A 17,136-nucleotide genomic window follows, 5' to 3' on the forward strand; every position below is an offset into this window, starting at 1 on the left:
ATGGAATCTCTCCCCAGGGGACAAACATGCTTCTATAATGAGCCTGGAAGACTGAATTTTGTGGCAGCTCCTGCCTCAACTCTCAATATTAACAATCTCTGGAAATTTCCATAATTAAATATGAAGATCCCGCTAGCCACCAAAGCAAATGCAGCTTGGATGGAAGAATAAAGAAATGTAAGAATGCTAAAAACCTCATAAAAGAAAAAGGGACTTTTATGTCCTCGGGATGTCTGAACTCACTTGCTCCGCATCCTTACAGTCATTAAAATCTATAAAAATGATATTTTTAAAGCAGCAATACCAAGAATTGTCATTGCTACAGTTGCCTGGCAACCTGAGACTTCGGTTATTTCATTTCTGAATGGGGAATGCTCTAAACCAGTATTTGGAGTTTGTGCAAATAGTTCTAAATCGATGTTCTCCCTAGAAATCAGGAGGTAATACAGCATTCACGCACACTTCCAGGAGGCTAAATACGCACACCTCTCTCACACCTCTGCCTCACGCTCAGATTCTGACATGAGCTTTGCCCCATTTCATGCTATCTTAACTAAATCTAGAGAATTGATATTGCTTTGCATTTTCCCAGGCAAAGATCTATTTAATTTCATGGTATCTAAGTAACATACATTCAACTCCGGCGGAACAAGCCTTTCCTCTCCTGTGGGAGCCAGGGAGGTGGATGCTGTAGTGACCAGCAATCCTGAGCCCCTTTCTCCCGCTTCCCAGACGTTGAGTGGGCTTCCAGTTGAGAAAACAAGACATTAACCCAAATTGTAAATGGGTATTAGGAAGAAATATTTCTCAGGGCCAGGCGGAGGAATGTCTGTGTCTTTCTGAGAGGTCCCAGGCCTGCTGCTGCAGGGATTGCCCGTAGGCACCGGCGCCCTGCGCCCTCTCAGATGAGAAAAGGTATTCACATTTTGAAAAAGCTGCCTCTATTTATAAAGTGTCACTTCCCCTAAAGTCCTTGACTTGCATTGGCGTTTCCAGGGCTGCCTGCTGGTTTGAATGAACCACTAGCTCTGATACCTCTACTTTCTTAAACATGACCTTGGTTCATGACTTCTCACTGGGGCCTCAGGAGGAAGAATTCCCATCACAGACCCTAAGGATGGGTGTCCTTATCGCTTAGTGGAATAGAGGTTTCTGGAAGTGGATGCCACCTGCGGTGTCCGCCTGCAGCCTGCGATAACAGAATGCCTCGGGCCACCTGCTTTCTCTCTGTTATTCTACCTCAGGAAAAAAGGAGGTGAGGTCAGCTGTGCTGCCTGAGACCCACAGCGTGGTGTCAGCAACTGATCTGACCACACAAAGGATTAGACTTCGGTCTGAAGCACAGACCAACCCAGGAGAGAGAGGCATCGGCACCACTCACATCTTGGGATTGTGACCTAGCGCCACTTTTCAAGTTGACGTGAAAAGCATCTTAGGGACACAACATGAGAGGCTCACAGAGTGACCTCCCAAGACCTCGTTAAATACTAGCCGAAATATCATTGAATATCAAACAGAGTGCAAGCATCCTGTTAGCAAATAAGTAAATAGATCGCACAAACATAAAAGTAACTATTTTTCCAAATGGAGTAACAGTTATAAAGAAATGCAGCTGTTTTAGGACCTGAAGTATCACTGTGTGAAGGGTGTTTCCTGAGGGTTTGTACCTTTGCCAAGACAATACCTACAGGGGATCAGAAATTCTTCTTTTTCTTCTTTTTTTTTTTTTTTTGAGATAGGGTCTTGCTCTTTCATCCAGGCTACAGTGAAGTGGCCTCAGCCTCGCTCACAGCAACTTCAAACTCCTGGGCTCAAGGGATCCTCTTGCCTCAGTCTCCTGAGTAGCTGGGACTACAGGTGGGCATCCCCACACCTGGGTAATATTTTCCTGTTTTTGTAAATACAGGCATCTTGTTCTTGCTCAGGCTGGTCTCGAACTCCTGGCCTCAAGCTCTCTCCCCACCTTGGCCTCCCAACATGCTAGGATTACAGGTGTGAGCCACTTACTGCAGCTGGCCCACAAAGTCTATTCTGAGAGAACCATGTTGTAGTTAGAATTCCTGAGTCTGCAGAAAGACTGTGGTCCTGGGACATAACAGCACTTTGGCCAAAGCTAACTTTACTCTGACAGATCCTCGGGGTGACCCCTGGGCCAACTCTGGGAGGATGTGCCTAGAACCCTAGTTTTTGGTGTGAGAATTCACTTCAGTGCCCTTGAGCACCTTGGTGCCTAAGCAGTGGGGAGGAATAGTCAATGGCTGTGACGAATGAGCGATGGAAGGAAATTGGAAATCTGCAAACGCACTGTCAAAATGCTCAGGCCTAGGACAGATATCCTGGGACATGAGGTTGCCCCCAAAGTCAGAGTGTAATCCACGCAGAACTGACCAGGGGGATGGAGACCTTGGCTGTCTTGTTGCAAGCTTTTCTGAATGGTGTCATGATTTAGGATTGATTTAAGGCCCTGGGACTGGCTGCAAAATCTATGCTAGGTAATGGCTGAGCTTGGGAACCCCTGTCACGTGCAAAGGCAGAAACACACCTGGGATGGGCTGTGAGGCCACCTGGGTTAGCACCTGGGAAGGGCAGTGAGTCCAGACTCCCTCCCTGGCTTGCTCACACAAGAATCATTGGTAAAACGGTGAAGACAGATGAGGACGGGCTACAGGCCCCTCTGTGCATACTGCAGTTAATTTCCCAGCAGCGACACGAGAGACGCAGTCTCCAAGGCGACAAGGGAAGAAGTAGTGGGGTTTTGTGTTTTGGAGTAAAGAACATAGAATTTGTTTTTCCCTGTGAGCAGGAATAAGAGGAAACTGCCCCTCTCTACGGAACAGCTTGCAAAGAAAAGGTCAGAACCCAGAAAGGTGTTCAGTATGCTAACAAAATGCTGCCGTAATGTGCTTTAGAGCCCTGATGGAACTGATAAAAGCAATCAGGCCCCCTCCTGCTGGGCTGAGTCCCCCCACTGCTGTGCAGAGCAAAGGCAGCTAATCTGTTCCAGAGCTTGATGAAAATGTGGGCTGGCTCCCAACTATCAAGGTTGGTGGCAGTTTGATCCTGCCACCAACTGGCTGGGTGATTTGAGTAAACCTTTGTCTTGCCATACCTAAAATGTGGAGAGTTTGTAGCTGATGAATCACTTTGCAAATGTGATTTGCAGAAACCAAATATTGACTATATGCTGTGGCCCAGACTAAGAAAATATTAGAGCAGGGTCTTTCAAAGCTTATACACTATGACCGGCACCAGGGACTGAGGGCCAGACGTGGCAGCTCGCGCCTGTAATCCCGGCAATTTGGGAGGCCAAGGTGGGAGCATTGCTTGAGGCCAGGATTTTGAGACCAGTTGGGCCAACACGGTGAGACTCTGTCTTAACAAAATGTACAAAATTACCCAAGCGTATAGTCCCAGCTATTCGGGAGGCTGAGGCTGAAGGATCAGGAGTTTAAGGCTGCAGTGAGCAGTGAGCTATGATGATACTACTGCACTCCACTCTGGGTGATAAAGCAAGAAAAATAAAGAAAGAAAAAAAGGACTAAGGGATGTCAGAACAAACACTCTTGCCAAGGAATGTTTTGGGGAGGACAGCGGTGGCTGGACGGCCAGGTCACCATAAGAGTCTGGACCCAAGAACCCAATGGCTCAGGTAGGCCAGTATCCTGGTGGTGGGGGGAACCTCCATGACTGAGTCTTGTGCAGACAACATTTATGTTAAGTCTGTGCTTACTGAAGACATAGAAACACTGTCATTACCACTCCCTCACTGCAGAGATGGAAGGGATTCCTGGGCCTGTGGCAGGCAGCTGTCTGCAGGGACCTGTGAGTAGAGGTTTCCCACTCTGTCAGCCCTCCCCAGAGAGCAGGTGGCTGGTTGTTAGGGATAGTTAATGTTAAAAGTACGCTTTTTTTTTTTTTGAGACAGAGCCTAAAGCTGTCGCCCTGGGTAGAGTGCCATGGCATCACAGCTCATAGCAACCTCCAACTCCTGGGCTCAAGAGATTCTCCTGCTTCCGCCTCCCAAGTAACTGGGACTACAGGCGCCCGTCACAACGCCTGGCTATTTTTTGGTTGCAGCCATCATTGTTGTTTGGCGGGTCCAGACCGGATTCGAACCCGCCAGCTCAGGTGTATGTGGCTGGCGCCTTAGCCACTTGAGCCACAGGCACCGAGCCTAAAAGTGTGCTTAACAAGAGACCTTGAACTATTAAGAGATTCTTTATTATAGTCTATAAAATACATATATTTCCATTTATTCAAAACTATAGCCTAAGCGTAGTGGCCCGTCATTTAGAGATTCTTAATGTTCCCTTCCTTGTTTGTAATGAAACCCAACTCCAACCAAGAAAAAGTTACTTTATCTAAATTCAAAATATTTTCATATGCTTACCTTCATCCATCCTCTCCACCATCAATTCAACTATTTATTGAAATTACAAAAGCATGTTGCTCTACAGAATCAGTGTAAAAGATAAAAATAAAATACACAATCCCTGGCCTCCTAATAAGGTGGTATTTGAATTTTATCTACATCATGATCTATTAAGTTGTGGCTTTAATAGACACGATTCTCAGATTACGGAAACCAACCAAGAATTCTGTACTTTTTGTCTATGATCTCCCACCTGGACAGTTTTTCTCCCTCTCTCCCTCCCTTCCCTCAAGTTGAATTTATTCAACCACAGAAATGATGTCAAATGAAACTCTGTGAACTTCCAACTTGCATTTTTCTCTTACAGAAAAAGGTCATTATAAGAAGTGGGAAAACTGTTTCTGGGTTTACTCAACTAGGATTCCAAATGTCAAGAATTGAGACATACAGGGTTATAATTGCTGTTCACGATCCTAAAGTCAGTTCATAATGATCCCCCTGGGGAAAATAAAATCACTTTGTTTGGGGGCTACATCAACTTAGGACAGAGGGAAAGAGTTCCAGGACTCATCCTGAATCTCAGTTACTGTAGAACAAACTGCCCAACTTACCTTTTTCCTTTCACACAATAGTAACTCAGGTTTTATAGGATTTTTACAGTTAAAAAAGCGATTTCACTTTTTTTTTTTTTTTTTTTTACTTAATCCTCATCCTATATGGTAGGCATTTTTTTCCATTGAAATAGATGAGACAGGCTTGACCAGACTATCATGATTGGGTATTTGCCACAGTGTTTTAAATTCTACAAAAAGTTTTCACATATATCATATCATTCCGAGTCTTATGTCCCTCTGATGTGGAGACAATATCTAGCTATAACCCTCATTTTAAATGAGTGAAGGTGCATATAGCTTATAAGACGCACACTTGCGCCTTGACAGTCACTCACACACACACCACTGTACTGTCCATGGGCAAAGCTGAATTGCACTGTTGGTGGTGAGGGATGGCTCTGGCTGTGCCAACCATAGGAGTAGTTCTAATTAGCCTTAGAAAAGTAACAGAAAGAGGGGAAGGATCCTGGAAGTGGAATAAATGTTTTTTTTTTTTTGTAGAGACAGAGTTTCACTTTATTGCCCTCGGTAGAGTGCCATGACGTCACACAGCTCACAGCAACCTCCAACTCCTGGGCTTAGGCGATTCTCCTGCCTCAGCCTCCTGAGCAGCTGGGACTACAGGCACCCACCACAACACCCGGCTATTTTTTTGTTGCAGTTTGGCCGGGGCTGGGTTTGAACCCGCCACCCTCGGCATATGGGGCCAGTGCCCTGCTCACTGAGCCTCGGGCGCCGCCCAGTGGAATAAATGTTTACATAAGAAGATGAGTGGTAATTCCTCAAATTCTCGAAGCTCTCCTAAGTAGGGCTATCAGATAACATGACTCCCATAATGTCCCATGGAATACTGGGGGGGGGGGGGGCATAGTCATAATAAAATATCATTTGTTGTTCATCTGAAATTCAAATTTAACTGGGTATCCAGCATTTTCATTGGTTGAGCCTGACAGGCCTACTTCTTCTTTTTTTTTTTTTTTTTTTTAATATTTCTAGAAAGATGTTAGATATCTTTTATTTATTTATTTTTGTGTGTGTTTTTTTTTTTTTTTTGGCCAGGGCTGGGTTTGAACCCGCCACCTCTGGCATATGGGACCGGCGCCCTACTCCTTGAGTCACAGGCGCCGCCCAACAGGCCTACTTCTAAGGGAAGAGTAAGCCCATCTTTTGCCCCCTCCTCACATCAGTATGAAACAGCTACATCTATATTATGGTGACAATAATCCACCAATAGCAATTGTGATTGGAAACCTCAACTGAAATAACTTCCTATTCCCTCTCACTTGAGCAGCCTGAAGTTATAACTGAAATAGACGTATTTCTAGAACTTTTGAATTTGGAAGGTGATACAATGTACAATAGTTAGTTAAGGCTGGTGTCTGGCACTGAACTCATAACATGGTCCAGACTGTCCCTCTGTGGCTCACTTTCCTCAGATGGCCCTGGATCGAGAGTCCCACACCTGGCTCTGGTTCCATGCTTACCCCATCCCATTCTTTGAGTCACTTACTTGTATGGAATGTGTTTGCTGCCGTTGACAAGAGCCAGGATGACATTGCCCAGAGCAGACAGTGACAGGCACAGCCCTGCACCTCCTTCCCGATTTTTGCTAAGAGCTTTCACACAGCTCCCGAGATCTATGAGATGCAGGCGGCTGCGACCTCCAGACACTACCACAGGAGAGAAGACAAGAGAGAAGTGGTTAAGTTTTGACAAATACACATCTATTCTCCATGTAGCTCCTTGAGAAATCTTAAGGAAAAGGGGAAACATTGACATTTATGACCTAGTAGGAGACCTTAATCCTAAATAATCCTGGGGTTACAAAAGCATTGGTCCTCTTAAATTCTATCACATATCACTTGATCTTCTAAAGGAGGGGTGAGATGTCCAACCTGTGGCCCGCAAGCTACATGCAGATTATTTGAGGACTATTTTGCTTATCTGTGATGTCCAATATTGCAGAAAGTATGCACGGATCTTCTTTGGTTGCTCATCATATTTCATTAGTGTCTGTGTATTTTGTGTGGCCCAAGACTATTCTTATTCTTCCAGTGTGTGGCAGAAAAGGAAAAAAGTCAGACACTAAAGCCTACTGACACTCATACTATAGAATAAATGAATAATTCCTACAGGTTGAATCTGGTGAGATTTCAGAGAAGATAAACATGTAATTAAAAGAGGACAAAGTTTGCACCTACATGTCCTTTGAATAACAGAATTCTGAAACTCATCAAGTTAAAACCTAAATGGCCCAGGAGAGAGTATCTGGTTTGGTTGACCATCATAGAGAACCAAACCTAAAGCTCAGCCAGAATCAGGTAGAAAAGCCAAGGTAAAATCAGGAAGAAGTAACAACCAGGTGCCGACACAGGGAAGTCTCAGTTATTCGGCGAGTATCTGCCGAGTGCCAGGTGCTGCACAAACATTAGTCTCATTCAATTCCCCTATAGTAAAATCTTAAGTGAAATACTGCTCTCTTTTTTTTTATAGATTGAGAAAATAATACATCAGAAAAGTAACTTGCTCATGAGTTCTGCTTCTCAGGTACAGAGAGACCAAAGTGGCAACAGTGGAAAGGAAAGAGCTCTGGAGATTGGAAGGTCCCTTGTGTATTTAATTGAGTTTTAATTTTCTTAATTTTTCGTTGATGCGTTGGTCATTCAAGAGCATGTTGTTTAATTTCCATGCATTTATACGGTTTCCAATGTTCCTCTTACTACTGACTTCTAGTTTTATTCTGTTAAAATCAGAAAAGATACCCAATATGTTTTGTCTTTTTTGAATTTGTTGAGACTTGTTTTGTGGCCTATCATATGGTCTGTTCTTGGAAAGAATGTGCATTATGTAGCACTTGGATGAAATGTTCTGTAAATATTTGTTAGATCTATTTACTCTACAGCTTAACTTTGAGGTTTCTTTGATTTTCTGCCTAAATTATTTGATCCATTGCCAAAAGTGAGGTGTTGAAGTCCTCTAATATTACTGTATTGTAATCTATCCTGTTAGATATATTAACACTTGCTTTATATATTTGGGTCCTCTGGCCTTGGGTACCTATATTTTTTATATTATCTTGTTGACTTGACCTCTATATCATTATATAATGATGTTGTTCCCCTTTACAGGTTTTGACTGAAAGTCTATTTTATCTAATATAAACACAGCTATTCCTGTTCTTTTTCAGTTTTCATTTGCATTGAATACTTTTTTCACTTCTTTGCTTTTAGTCTAGGTGAGGTGAGTTTGTTGCAGGCGGCATATATTTGGGTCTATTTTTTTTCAATCCCTTGAGCTAATTCATGTCTTTTAATTGCAGAATTTAGTCCATTTACATCCAATATTATTAATAGATAAGGCCCTTCTACTACCATTTTGTAACATTATGTATTTTATTTCATTACATCAAATGGACTATTAGCATCTGAAAGTCCAAACTGATCCATTGGGATAAGGTCATCCTTTTCAATAAATGGTGCTGGAAAAAGCGTATATCCCTATGCAGAAGAATGAAACTAGACCACCCTCTCTTACTATATACAAAAACTAACTCAAAATGAATTAAAGATTTAAATGTAGGGCCTGAAACATTACAAAAACTAGAAGAAAACCACATAAGGAAAATGCTTCAGGATACTGGTCTAGGTAGAAATTTTATTGTCAAGACTTTGAACACATAGACAATGAAAACAAAATTAGACAAATTGAATTACAGTAAATTAAAAGCTTCTGCATGATGAAGGAAACTATCAAAGGAGAGAAGAGGAAAAACCTGTAGAATGGGAGGAAATACCCTGCAAAGGACTAATATCCAGAATACATGAGGAACTCAAATAACTGAACCCAAATAATCTCATTTAAAAAAAGTGAGAAAAGGATCTGAATAGTTATTTCTCAAAAGACAATACACAATGGCCAATAGGTATATGAAAAATACACCTGTCATTAATCAAAGAAATGCAAATCAAAACAAGCAGGAGATGTCATCTCACCCCAGTTAGAACAGCTACCATCAAAAAGACAAAAAATAGCCAGGTGTGGTGGCTCACGCCTGTAATCCCAGCACTCAGGGAAGCCAAGGGGTGGATTGCTTGAGCTCATGAGTTTGATACCAGCCTGAGCAAGAGGGAGACCCCATCTCTACTAAAAACAGAAAAACTGAGGCAAGAGGATCGCTTGAGTATAAGAGTTGGAGGTTGTTGTGAGCTATGATGATGCCATGGCACTCTAACCAGGGTGACAGCTTAAGACTCTTCTCAAAAAAACAAAAGAGACAAGACAATATAACAAATGGTGGCAAGGATGTGTGGTAAAGGGAACTCTCAAATGGGGATGCAAAATGGTGCAATCATATTCAGAAACAGTTTGGCAGTTTCTTAAAGGTGTGTATGTGTGTGTGTATGTATGTATATATATCTATATCTATATCTATATATATATATATATATATATATATCCACCATTATTTTCTAGCCATTCCTATTCTAAGTATTTACCCCAAAGAAAAGGAAATAAATACATCTATTCAAGAATTATATATGAATATTAATACAGGTTGACTATCCCTTATCTAAAATGCTTGGGACTGAAAATATTTCAGATTGTTTTGGATTTTAGAATATTTGCACCTACATAACAATATATCTTGGGGATGGGACCCAAGTCTAAACACAAAATTTACTCATGTTTTATTTATATTTTATACACATAGCCTGAAGCTAATGCTGTGCAGTATTTTTAATGATCTTGTACATGAAACAAAGTTGTAACCTTGGCCCATCACATGAGGTCAGGTGTGGATTTTTCATTTGTGGCATCACGTTAGTGCTCAAGAAGTTTTGGATTTGGAGCATCTCGGATTTCAGATTTTCAGATTGTGAAAACTCAGCCTGTAGTACTTTTATTTGCTGGAAACACCACCACAAGCAAATGGATGGGCAAACTGGGGTCTATCTAGATCAGTGATTTTCAACCGGTGTGCCATAAAAATTTTAAAGATCATTAATTAAATTATTTTTGAAAGAATCAAAGCACGGTAAGTATATTCTTTTTTGTCTTTTTTATTTTTTAATAAAGAAGAGAAGTTTATTTCTTGCATTTGTGGAGGCTGGGAGGCCCCAGAGTAAGACAGTAACATCTTTTTTTATTTTTTTGGCATTCATTCATCATTCATTTTCTCATGGAGCATCTCATGTGCTCTGTTAAACACCACAGGGATATAAAAACGAAACAGGGATTTTTGTCTTCAAAGTTTCTCTAGCAGGAATCCCACCATCTTCTCTCTCTCTTTTTTTTCTTTTTTTTTTGAGACAGGGTCTCTGTCTTCTCTTTTTTTATTGTTTGGGATTCACGTAGGTTACGAAGAATTTGGTTACAGCGATCGCATTTGTTAGATAAAGTCCCTGTTATGTTTGTGTCCTGCCCTCAAGAAGTTTTTTGATCAACATAATCTAAGTGAGTCACAACATTTAACTATGGGTTCAAGTGCACCATGAGATAATAGCAGTTGAAAAACACTGATCTAGACCATTACTCAGAAATGTAAATAAATGAACAGTTGATCTATGCAGCAATATTATTTGTAGGAGACACCTGAAAAGAAGCACCTTGGTAATAAGGGAACGGGGAAGGGATCCCTAAAAAGCACGGGAGGGGGTGGTGCCTGTGGCTCAACACAGTACGGCGCCGGCCTCACATGCTGGAGGTGATGGGTTCAAACCCGGCCCTAGCCAAAAAAAAAAAAGAGCACAAGAGCACATGAGCACATGCATCATTGCTTGACAGTCTCCACACCTGTGGTGTAAACAGCCACAGGATCACTTCTATAAACAGCCATGGGAGAAGTGAGTTGGGGCTCCTAGTAAGACTGACTGCTGCACCTTTGAGGCGCTCCAGCACCTCTGACCTGACTGAGGCAACTGGCTGCTCCTGATGGGGAGCCTTACCTGACTGAGACAACGGGCTCCCCGGCACTTTTGGGGAGCCATACCCTGAGCGAGCTTGTACAGCAGTCCGCATCCTAGCAGTGTCCTGGGCCAGGGCCGGCGACCTAGCGTCTTCGCTCTGACAATTACTGAACCTCAAAATAATTATAACAAATACAAGAAGCCACATAAGAGAGTACAGCCTTTATGATATGAGTCCATTAATAGAAGAATTCTAGGCGATCTAAACTAATGTAGAGAAACTGAGAGCAGATCAGTGGTGGCCTGGAGAGGGGAGGGAGAAAGTGGGGGAGCTGGAGGCGGATTACAAGGCTCCCAGGGAAGCTTCTGGAGGTGATGGATATGTTGGTGATCTAGACTGTGCTGATGGTTTCATGGGTGTATACACATGATGAAACTTATCAAATTACAGTTTAAATACAGGCAGGTCATTGCATCTCAAATACGTCTCATTAAAGCTGTAAAAAAAAAAAAAAATAGAAATTTGCCCACGATATGCAGCCAGTCATAGAACTAGGACTCAAACCAGGGTCTGACTTTAACACCTGAGCTCTTCATCCCACACCACGTGGCCTCAGTCAGTTCCTGAGACAGCAGAAGCACAAGGCTGCCTGCCCTGGCCCCTTTCTCCTTGAGAGGCAAGAGGTGTCTCCCCCAGATCTCTCTGGGGCTGATCCCCAATAGCCGGGACTCTAGTCCCTTCTCTGTTCTCATCTACTGAGACATTACAAAGACCCTCCAAGAGGTGCTGGAAGCCTTTAATGGTATTTGCCTTTTCCTTTAACCCAAATTTATTATTTAAAAGCAATTCTCTTTCACAATTTAAAAATAGGAAGAAGATGAGTTTGATGCTAAATATTTAATATGTGCCAAGGATTCATTAAGTACCGATGTGGGGTGGCTCACTAAGGTTAGGAAGTGTTCTCATGTTTTCCTCTCACCTATGGAAGCTGAATTTCTTACATTGGAAGCAATTTAATTGTTTCCTTGTTTTCAAGATTTCTCCCAGATTTCAAACTGAAAGCAAAAATATGAAAAAGTAAAAACCATAAACCTGCAAACAGTTGTTTTCAGCGTGGTTTGAAACCTAGGAAGAGGAAGAGATTATCCCATTGTCTGAGTTTTTCTGCTCAGGACCATTTGGCTCAAGATTCAGATCCGTGTGAGTCATTCTTTGCTGAAAGTAACAGAATCTGCTACAGGCTCTGATTATTATTATGAACAGCTGCTTAAAAGAATAAACATTTTTCAGATTCTCATATTCACACTGCTAAGACATTACCCAGGAAAAAAACAAAAAACAAAACAAATGCAGTGAGGGCAGGATTTGAGGCCAGCCCCCAGCTTGTTGGGGGAAATGTGGATAAAATTGCTGTAGATTCTGAAGTTCTGATCTTCTCATCCCTGTCCTGATCCCCCGTCTCCTCCTTTAGGAACCTTATTCTAGATGGGCGTGCTCTATGTGGTGTGAACCATTTATAGACAACTAATCTCCTCTGAAAGATTCTCATTCAATATGCTCTGTTCCTCGCCAGTCAGACCTCTCTCCCCATCGCAGAGAATCTGGTCCTCTGCTGACGCTCACCTCCCTAGGGTGCCCAAAGCACTGCTGCTGAGGACCGTACCCAGGCCCCTGGGGCAGCAGCCACTGCAGGTCGCTCAGGGCTGATTTTCAGAGCCACGAAGCCTCGTTGCTCACTGGTGCGCTGGCCCTGGATGCAGGTGCTTGTGTACAGTCCTGGGGGCAAGGGCAGGAGCCCAGTTTCCTGGCCCTGCCCGAACTAAAGGGTCAAGGAGTGACTGGGTCAATCTCAGATTCACTAAACAGAAGCAGCAAGCGCAAAAGGCCACATATGGACCACGTGATTCCATTCACGTGACAGTCCTGAGCAAGGCACAGCTAGAACAGTGAACATCAGAGCAGCGGTTGGCAGGGGACAGAAGTGTAAGGAAGGGACAGAGGGCAAGAGGGACTTCACACAGTGATGGCACTGCTCCGTCTGCACAGTGGTGGTGGCTACACCACTGCAGATTGGCCAAAACTCACCTGAAGACACATAAAAAGGGCAAATTTTACTGACTATACCTTCTGCCTCAGGGAACATGAACGTCAACAACAGAAGAGAAGGAGCAATGGCAGAAAACAGATCACGAGATCACAGAAGAAGGGGAAGGGAGGGGCTGCCACTGAGGGGTGATGGGAGCCCCCAGACCTACCCTCAGGGGTGCTGGTTTTCAAGTCTTTTGGGCCATAAGGAGATTTAGGGAGAAACTGGGGAGCTTGCCCACAGATCCCAGCGGACATCTTAATTTCTGAATTCATCTAGAGTAGGCTTGTTGACTCTCTGCTTTAGGCAATTGGCTTTACAATGTCTAGGTCTGGGTTAAGTTTCCTAAGTCAAAGTTTTGTTTTTCTGAACTCCAATGTTCTTGAGGCAGTCATTCAGAAAGGACTGGGGTTCAGTCACCTGTGTTGTGAAATCCCTGCAGAGGGGGGCACAGAGAGACTGTGGAAGCCACTACCTGGCCAGCCCAGCAGGGCCCACAGCTTGCCTTAGAAACCACTGAGGTCAACAGACCACCCTGGCCATGGCCTAAGATTCCACCCATGACACTCAGCTGTGTGTTGGCACAGTACTCCGCTGGCGATAGACACCACCCGACCAAGGACAGAGCATCGTGCTGAGTCTCCTGCTGCCTATGACAAACAGCCAAGAGGGGTCTGTACAACCACAGTGCCATTCCCAACTGTGCAGTACCAGACCTGGTACTGTGCCTGAGTTTTACAATCAATCTCCACACAGGGGCATACCCCAAGGAGGCTGGTAGTTATTCAAAAGTCCCCTTTCTACCTAAAAAACACGACTATGTTTCTTTTGGGCTCACATAGCAGATTCAAGCTCATGATTAATAACATATTCCAGCGTGCTTTGATGGATAAATGATAATCTTTCAAGACAATCCCTTTAGAGTTTATGAAGAGAAGCTATTTTTTTTTTTTTGTTTGAGACAGATTCTCACTGTCACCCTGGGTAGAGTGCTGTGGTGCCATCGCTCACAGCAACCTCAAACTGCTGTGCTCAAGTAATCCACTTACTGCAGCCCTCCCCCCGCCCCAATAGCTGAAACTATAGGCGCCTACCACAAAGTCTAGCTAGTTTTTCTATTTTTAGTGGAGCAGGGGTCTCACTCTTGGTCAGTCTGGTCTCCAACTTCTGAGCTCAAGCAATCCACCTGCCTCGGCCTCCCAGAGTGCTGGGATTACAGGAGTGAGCCACTGCTCCTCCAGAAGGACACTTTTCCTTTCGAAATTTTGTCCCCTTACATTTTCACAGCAATCACAATGGTGAATTATCTTTTTCAAAGAAAAAGTTCAGAAGTACATTCTGGCCCCAACTCCACAATTGTCTTAATTACCAATCACAGCAGCCCTTAAGGTCACAGTGTCCATATACCACAATTTATTAATCCATTCATGGGTCAATGGGCACTCGGGCTTCTTCTGTGACTTAGCAATTTTTGCAGCCTTAAAGAAAGATGGAGACTTTACCTCTTTCATGTTTTTACATGGATGGACCTGGAACATATTCTTCCTAGCAAAGTATCTCAAGAATGGAAGAAAAAGTATCTAATGTACTCAGCCCTACTATGAAACTAATTTATAGCTTTCATATGAAAGCTATAACCCAATTATAGGCAAAGAAGAAGGGGAAACGGGAAAGGGAGGAGGGGGAGGGGAGGGAAGGGGACGAGTGGAGGGAGGGTAATTGGTGGGACCACACCTATGGTGCATCTTCCAAGGGTACATGTGAAATTTACTAAGTGTAGAATATAAATGTCTTAACACAATAACTAAGAAAATGCCCTGAAGGCTAACCAGTGTGATAAAAATATTTCAAATTGCATATAAAACTAGCACATTGTACCCCATGATTGCATTAATGTACATAGCTATGATTTAATTGAAAAAAAAAAAAAAAAAAAAAAAAAAAAAGGTCACAGTTGCCTTCGAGGGGATGTCTCTGGGGGGAGCCCAGGAGGGCTGGGGTGGGCAGGCCAACTCACTTCCGCCCTTGCCGCTCTTCTCCATCCGGTACTGGTAGACATGCAGTGTGAAGAACATGTGTGAGCTGCGGTGAGCGTCCTCGTCACAGTCCTGCTGGTGGCTCCGGCGGGAGGCAATGGCTGCGTCCAGGAAAAAGGCCGCCTTCTCTGCAGTGGGGGCCCGCAGCTCACTCTGGTTCTGCAGCTGGAAAACAGAAGCCACAGGCTGAATGAGGCTGCAGGCTGGGGGTTCTGGAGGGGCGGGGAGCTTGCCTGTCACTCACGCCCAGGCGCTAGGGCTCCATTCAGCAAGCCATCCCTTTCCTATAGTAAAGCCACGCACCTAAGGCAGAAAGTCTGTCTAGAACCAGGTGCTATGCTGGTGTGCAATTCTCAGCTTAATTAATTCATTTCTGAAGATTAATATTGAGCACACTTAATTGGATAAAACCTATTTTCACCCATTTTGTAATTTACATAGTATATCTATAAATAGCAGGTGTAACAAGCAAATGGTTGCATAGGCTGATCTAGGGAAGCAGGTGGCCCAGCCTTATCTCTGCAGAGGACAGCAAGCCAACCTCCCAGCTATCCGTTTACCTAAGAAAACAGAGGGATGAGGGATGTGACTGCATCTTGATCCCAAAGATTAGACTGTTTGCAGACGGGTGGGTTACAAAATGTGATCTGGACCTGACAGCACTGAGGTCTCAAAGAACACAGACTTGGTTAACTTTCACAAGGCTTCTAATCCTTCAGTTATTCAATGAAAGCCAATTTTAAGCCACATTTACTCACATAAATAAGGAGTGAGTGGAAAAGTCACCCCAAAACACCCACGATGTCTCATCCGTATTTAAGAGATACCTATTTTTGCCTTTAATTCTGAATTCATGTTCCTGGCGTACCCATTAATTAATGGAAGACGGCACAGCGGGTAATGTGTCTAAATGTTATGAGAACACTTGGAAATAACAGTAAAGCTGATCGGAGCCATCATATCAGCATTTGACCAAGATGTCCTTCTTGGTCAAATTCTTATTTCTTCTTTTGCTATTGTCTATAAGATTGGCATGATCTGTTTTTTGAAATTATCTTTTACTTTTATTTATAAATTTTAGTTGTCTATTTTTTGATACTTCAAAATAAATAAGTTAACTGATGACTCCACACTGAATCTCAGAGTCGAAGCATTCTGTAATAGACATACTTTTATCTGACAATGTGAATGTTACTTTCTTTGCATTATTATTGCTTAATATTTTGATGCAGCAATCGTCTGATTTCTTTTCTGAATGTATTTATCTTCGTTCATTCTTTACGAGGTTTTTGTTTCTAGTCCCTGTCTTAAACATTGTTATTGTTATTACATTTTAAGCCTTTTTAATTTTGTTAATTTTGCATATGTGAATGAAAATAAAATAAAAACAAGACTTCCTTTTTTTGAGAGAAAAAGAAAACTCATGTTTCTGAGCTGGCTTGCAGTCCAGGCCTTGGTATAAATTCTGACAATTTTCTACTCTAATTTTGACCTGTGAGAAAAAAATAAAGTGAACGGAGGTGAAAGTGTATTTGACCGTCCAGAAGACACCTGGAACCTGAGCAGTGGTAGCAGTGGGTGCTGAGTAGAGATGGTCTGAAGACGTCTTATACTTCAGAACACTGATTCTCAAAGTGCGATCCCCAGACCAGCAGCATCAACATTATGTGGGAACTTCATAGAAATGCAAATTTTGGAACTCTACCTGTGACCTACTTGATTAGAAACTCTGGGTGGAGCCCAATGAGCCTTGTTTTAACAAGTCTTCCTGGTCACTCTACTGCAGACTAAAGAGGACTCATAAGGAAAACAGGAGGATCTGAGGTGCTTTCACAGGGGAAGAGCATGGTCAGGTTTGAGTAGGTGAGACCCACCGGGGACATCCTCACCTGTGCCAGCAATCCCAGTTGGGATCATATGGAACATATATAAAAAAGAGGCAGCTGATAAAACTGGGGGCTAGAAGAACGGACTGTTCTGGATACGAATCAGGGACTCCCAAGTCATTCCTCCAGCTACCGTCACAGCAAGGGGGAGACGCTCCCAACAGGTATGACATCCCACAAAGGCAAACCAGAGCTTCTCTTGGCTTCCACAGTTCTAGCAATTATATCATGGTTC

At 43.1% G+C, this 17,136-nt stretch overlaps 1 protein-coding gene across 2 annotated transcripts in view; it reads right to left on the bottom strand.

Moving 5' to 3' along the window:
* KIF26B (kinesin family member 26B) overlaps positions 1–17,136 on the bottom strand; it is a 490,005-nt gene that overhangs the window by 40,292 nt on the left and 432,577 nt on the right. For both annotated transcript variants that reach the window (XM_053607520.1, XM_053607521.1), the window contains 2 exons: positions 14,997–15,180; positions 6,497–6,656 (listed from right to left, as the gene is read on the bottom strand). In XM_053607520.1, coding sequence (XP_053463495.1) covers positions 6,497–6,656; positions 14,997–15,180 — 344 coding nt within the window. The remainder of the gene's footprint in view (positions 1–6,496; positions 6,657–14,996; positions 15,181–17,136) is intronic.

Source organism: Nycticebus coucang, chromosome 10, assembly GCF_027406575.1.
Source record: "Nycticebus coucang isolate mNycCou1 chromosome 10, mNycCou1.pri, whole genome shotgun sequence".
In the NCBI taxonomy this organism is placed as follows: Eukaryota; Metazoa; Chordata; class Mammalia; order Primates; family Lorisidae; genus Nycticebus; species Nycticebus coucang.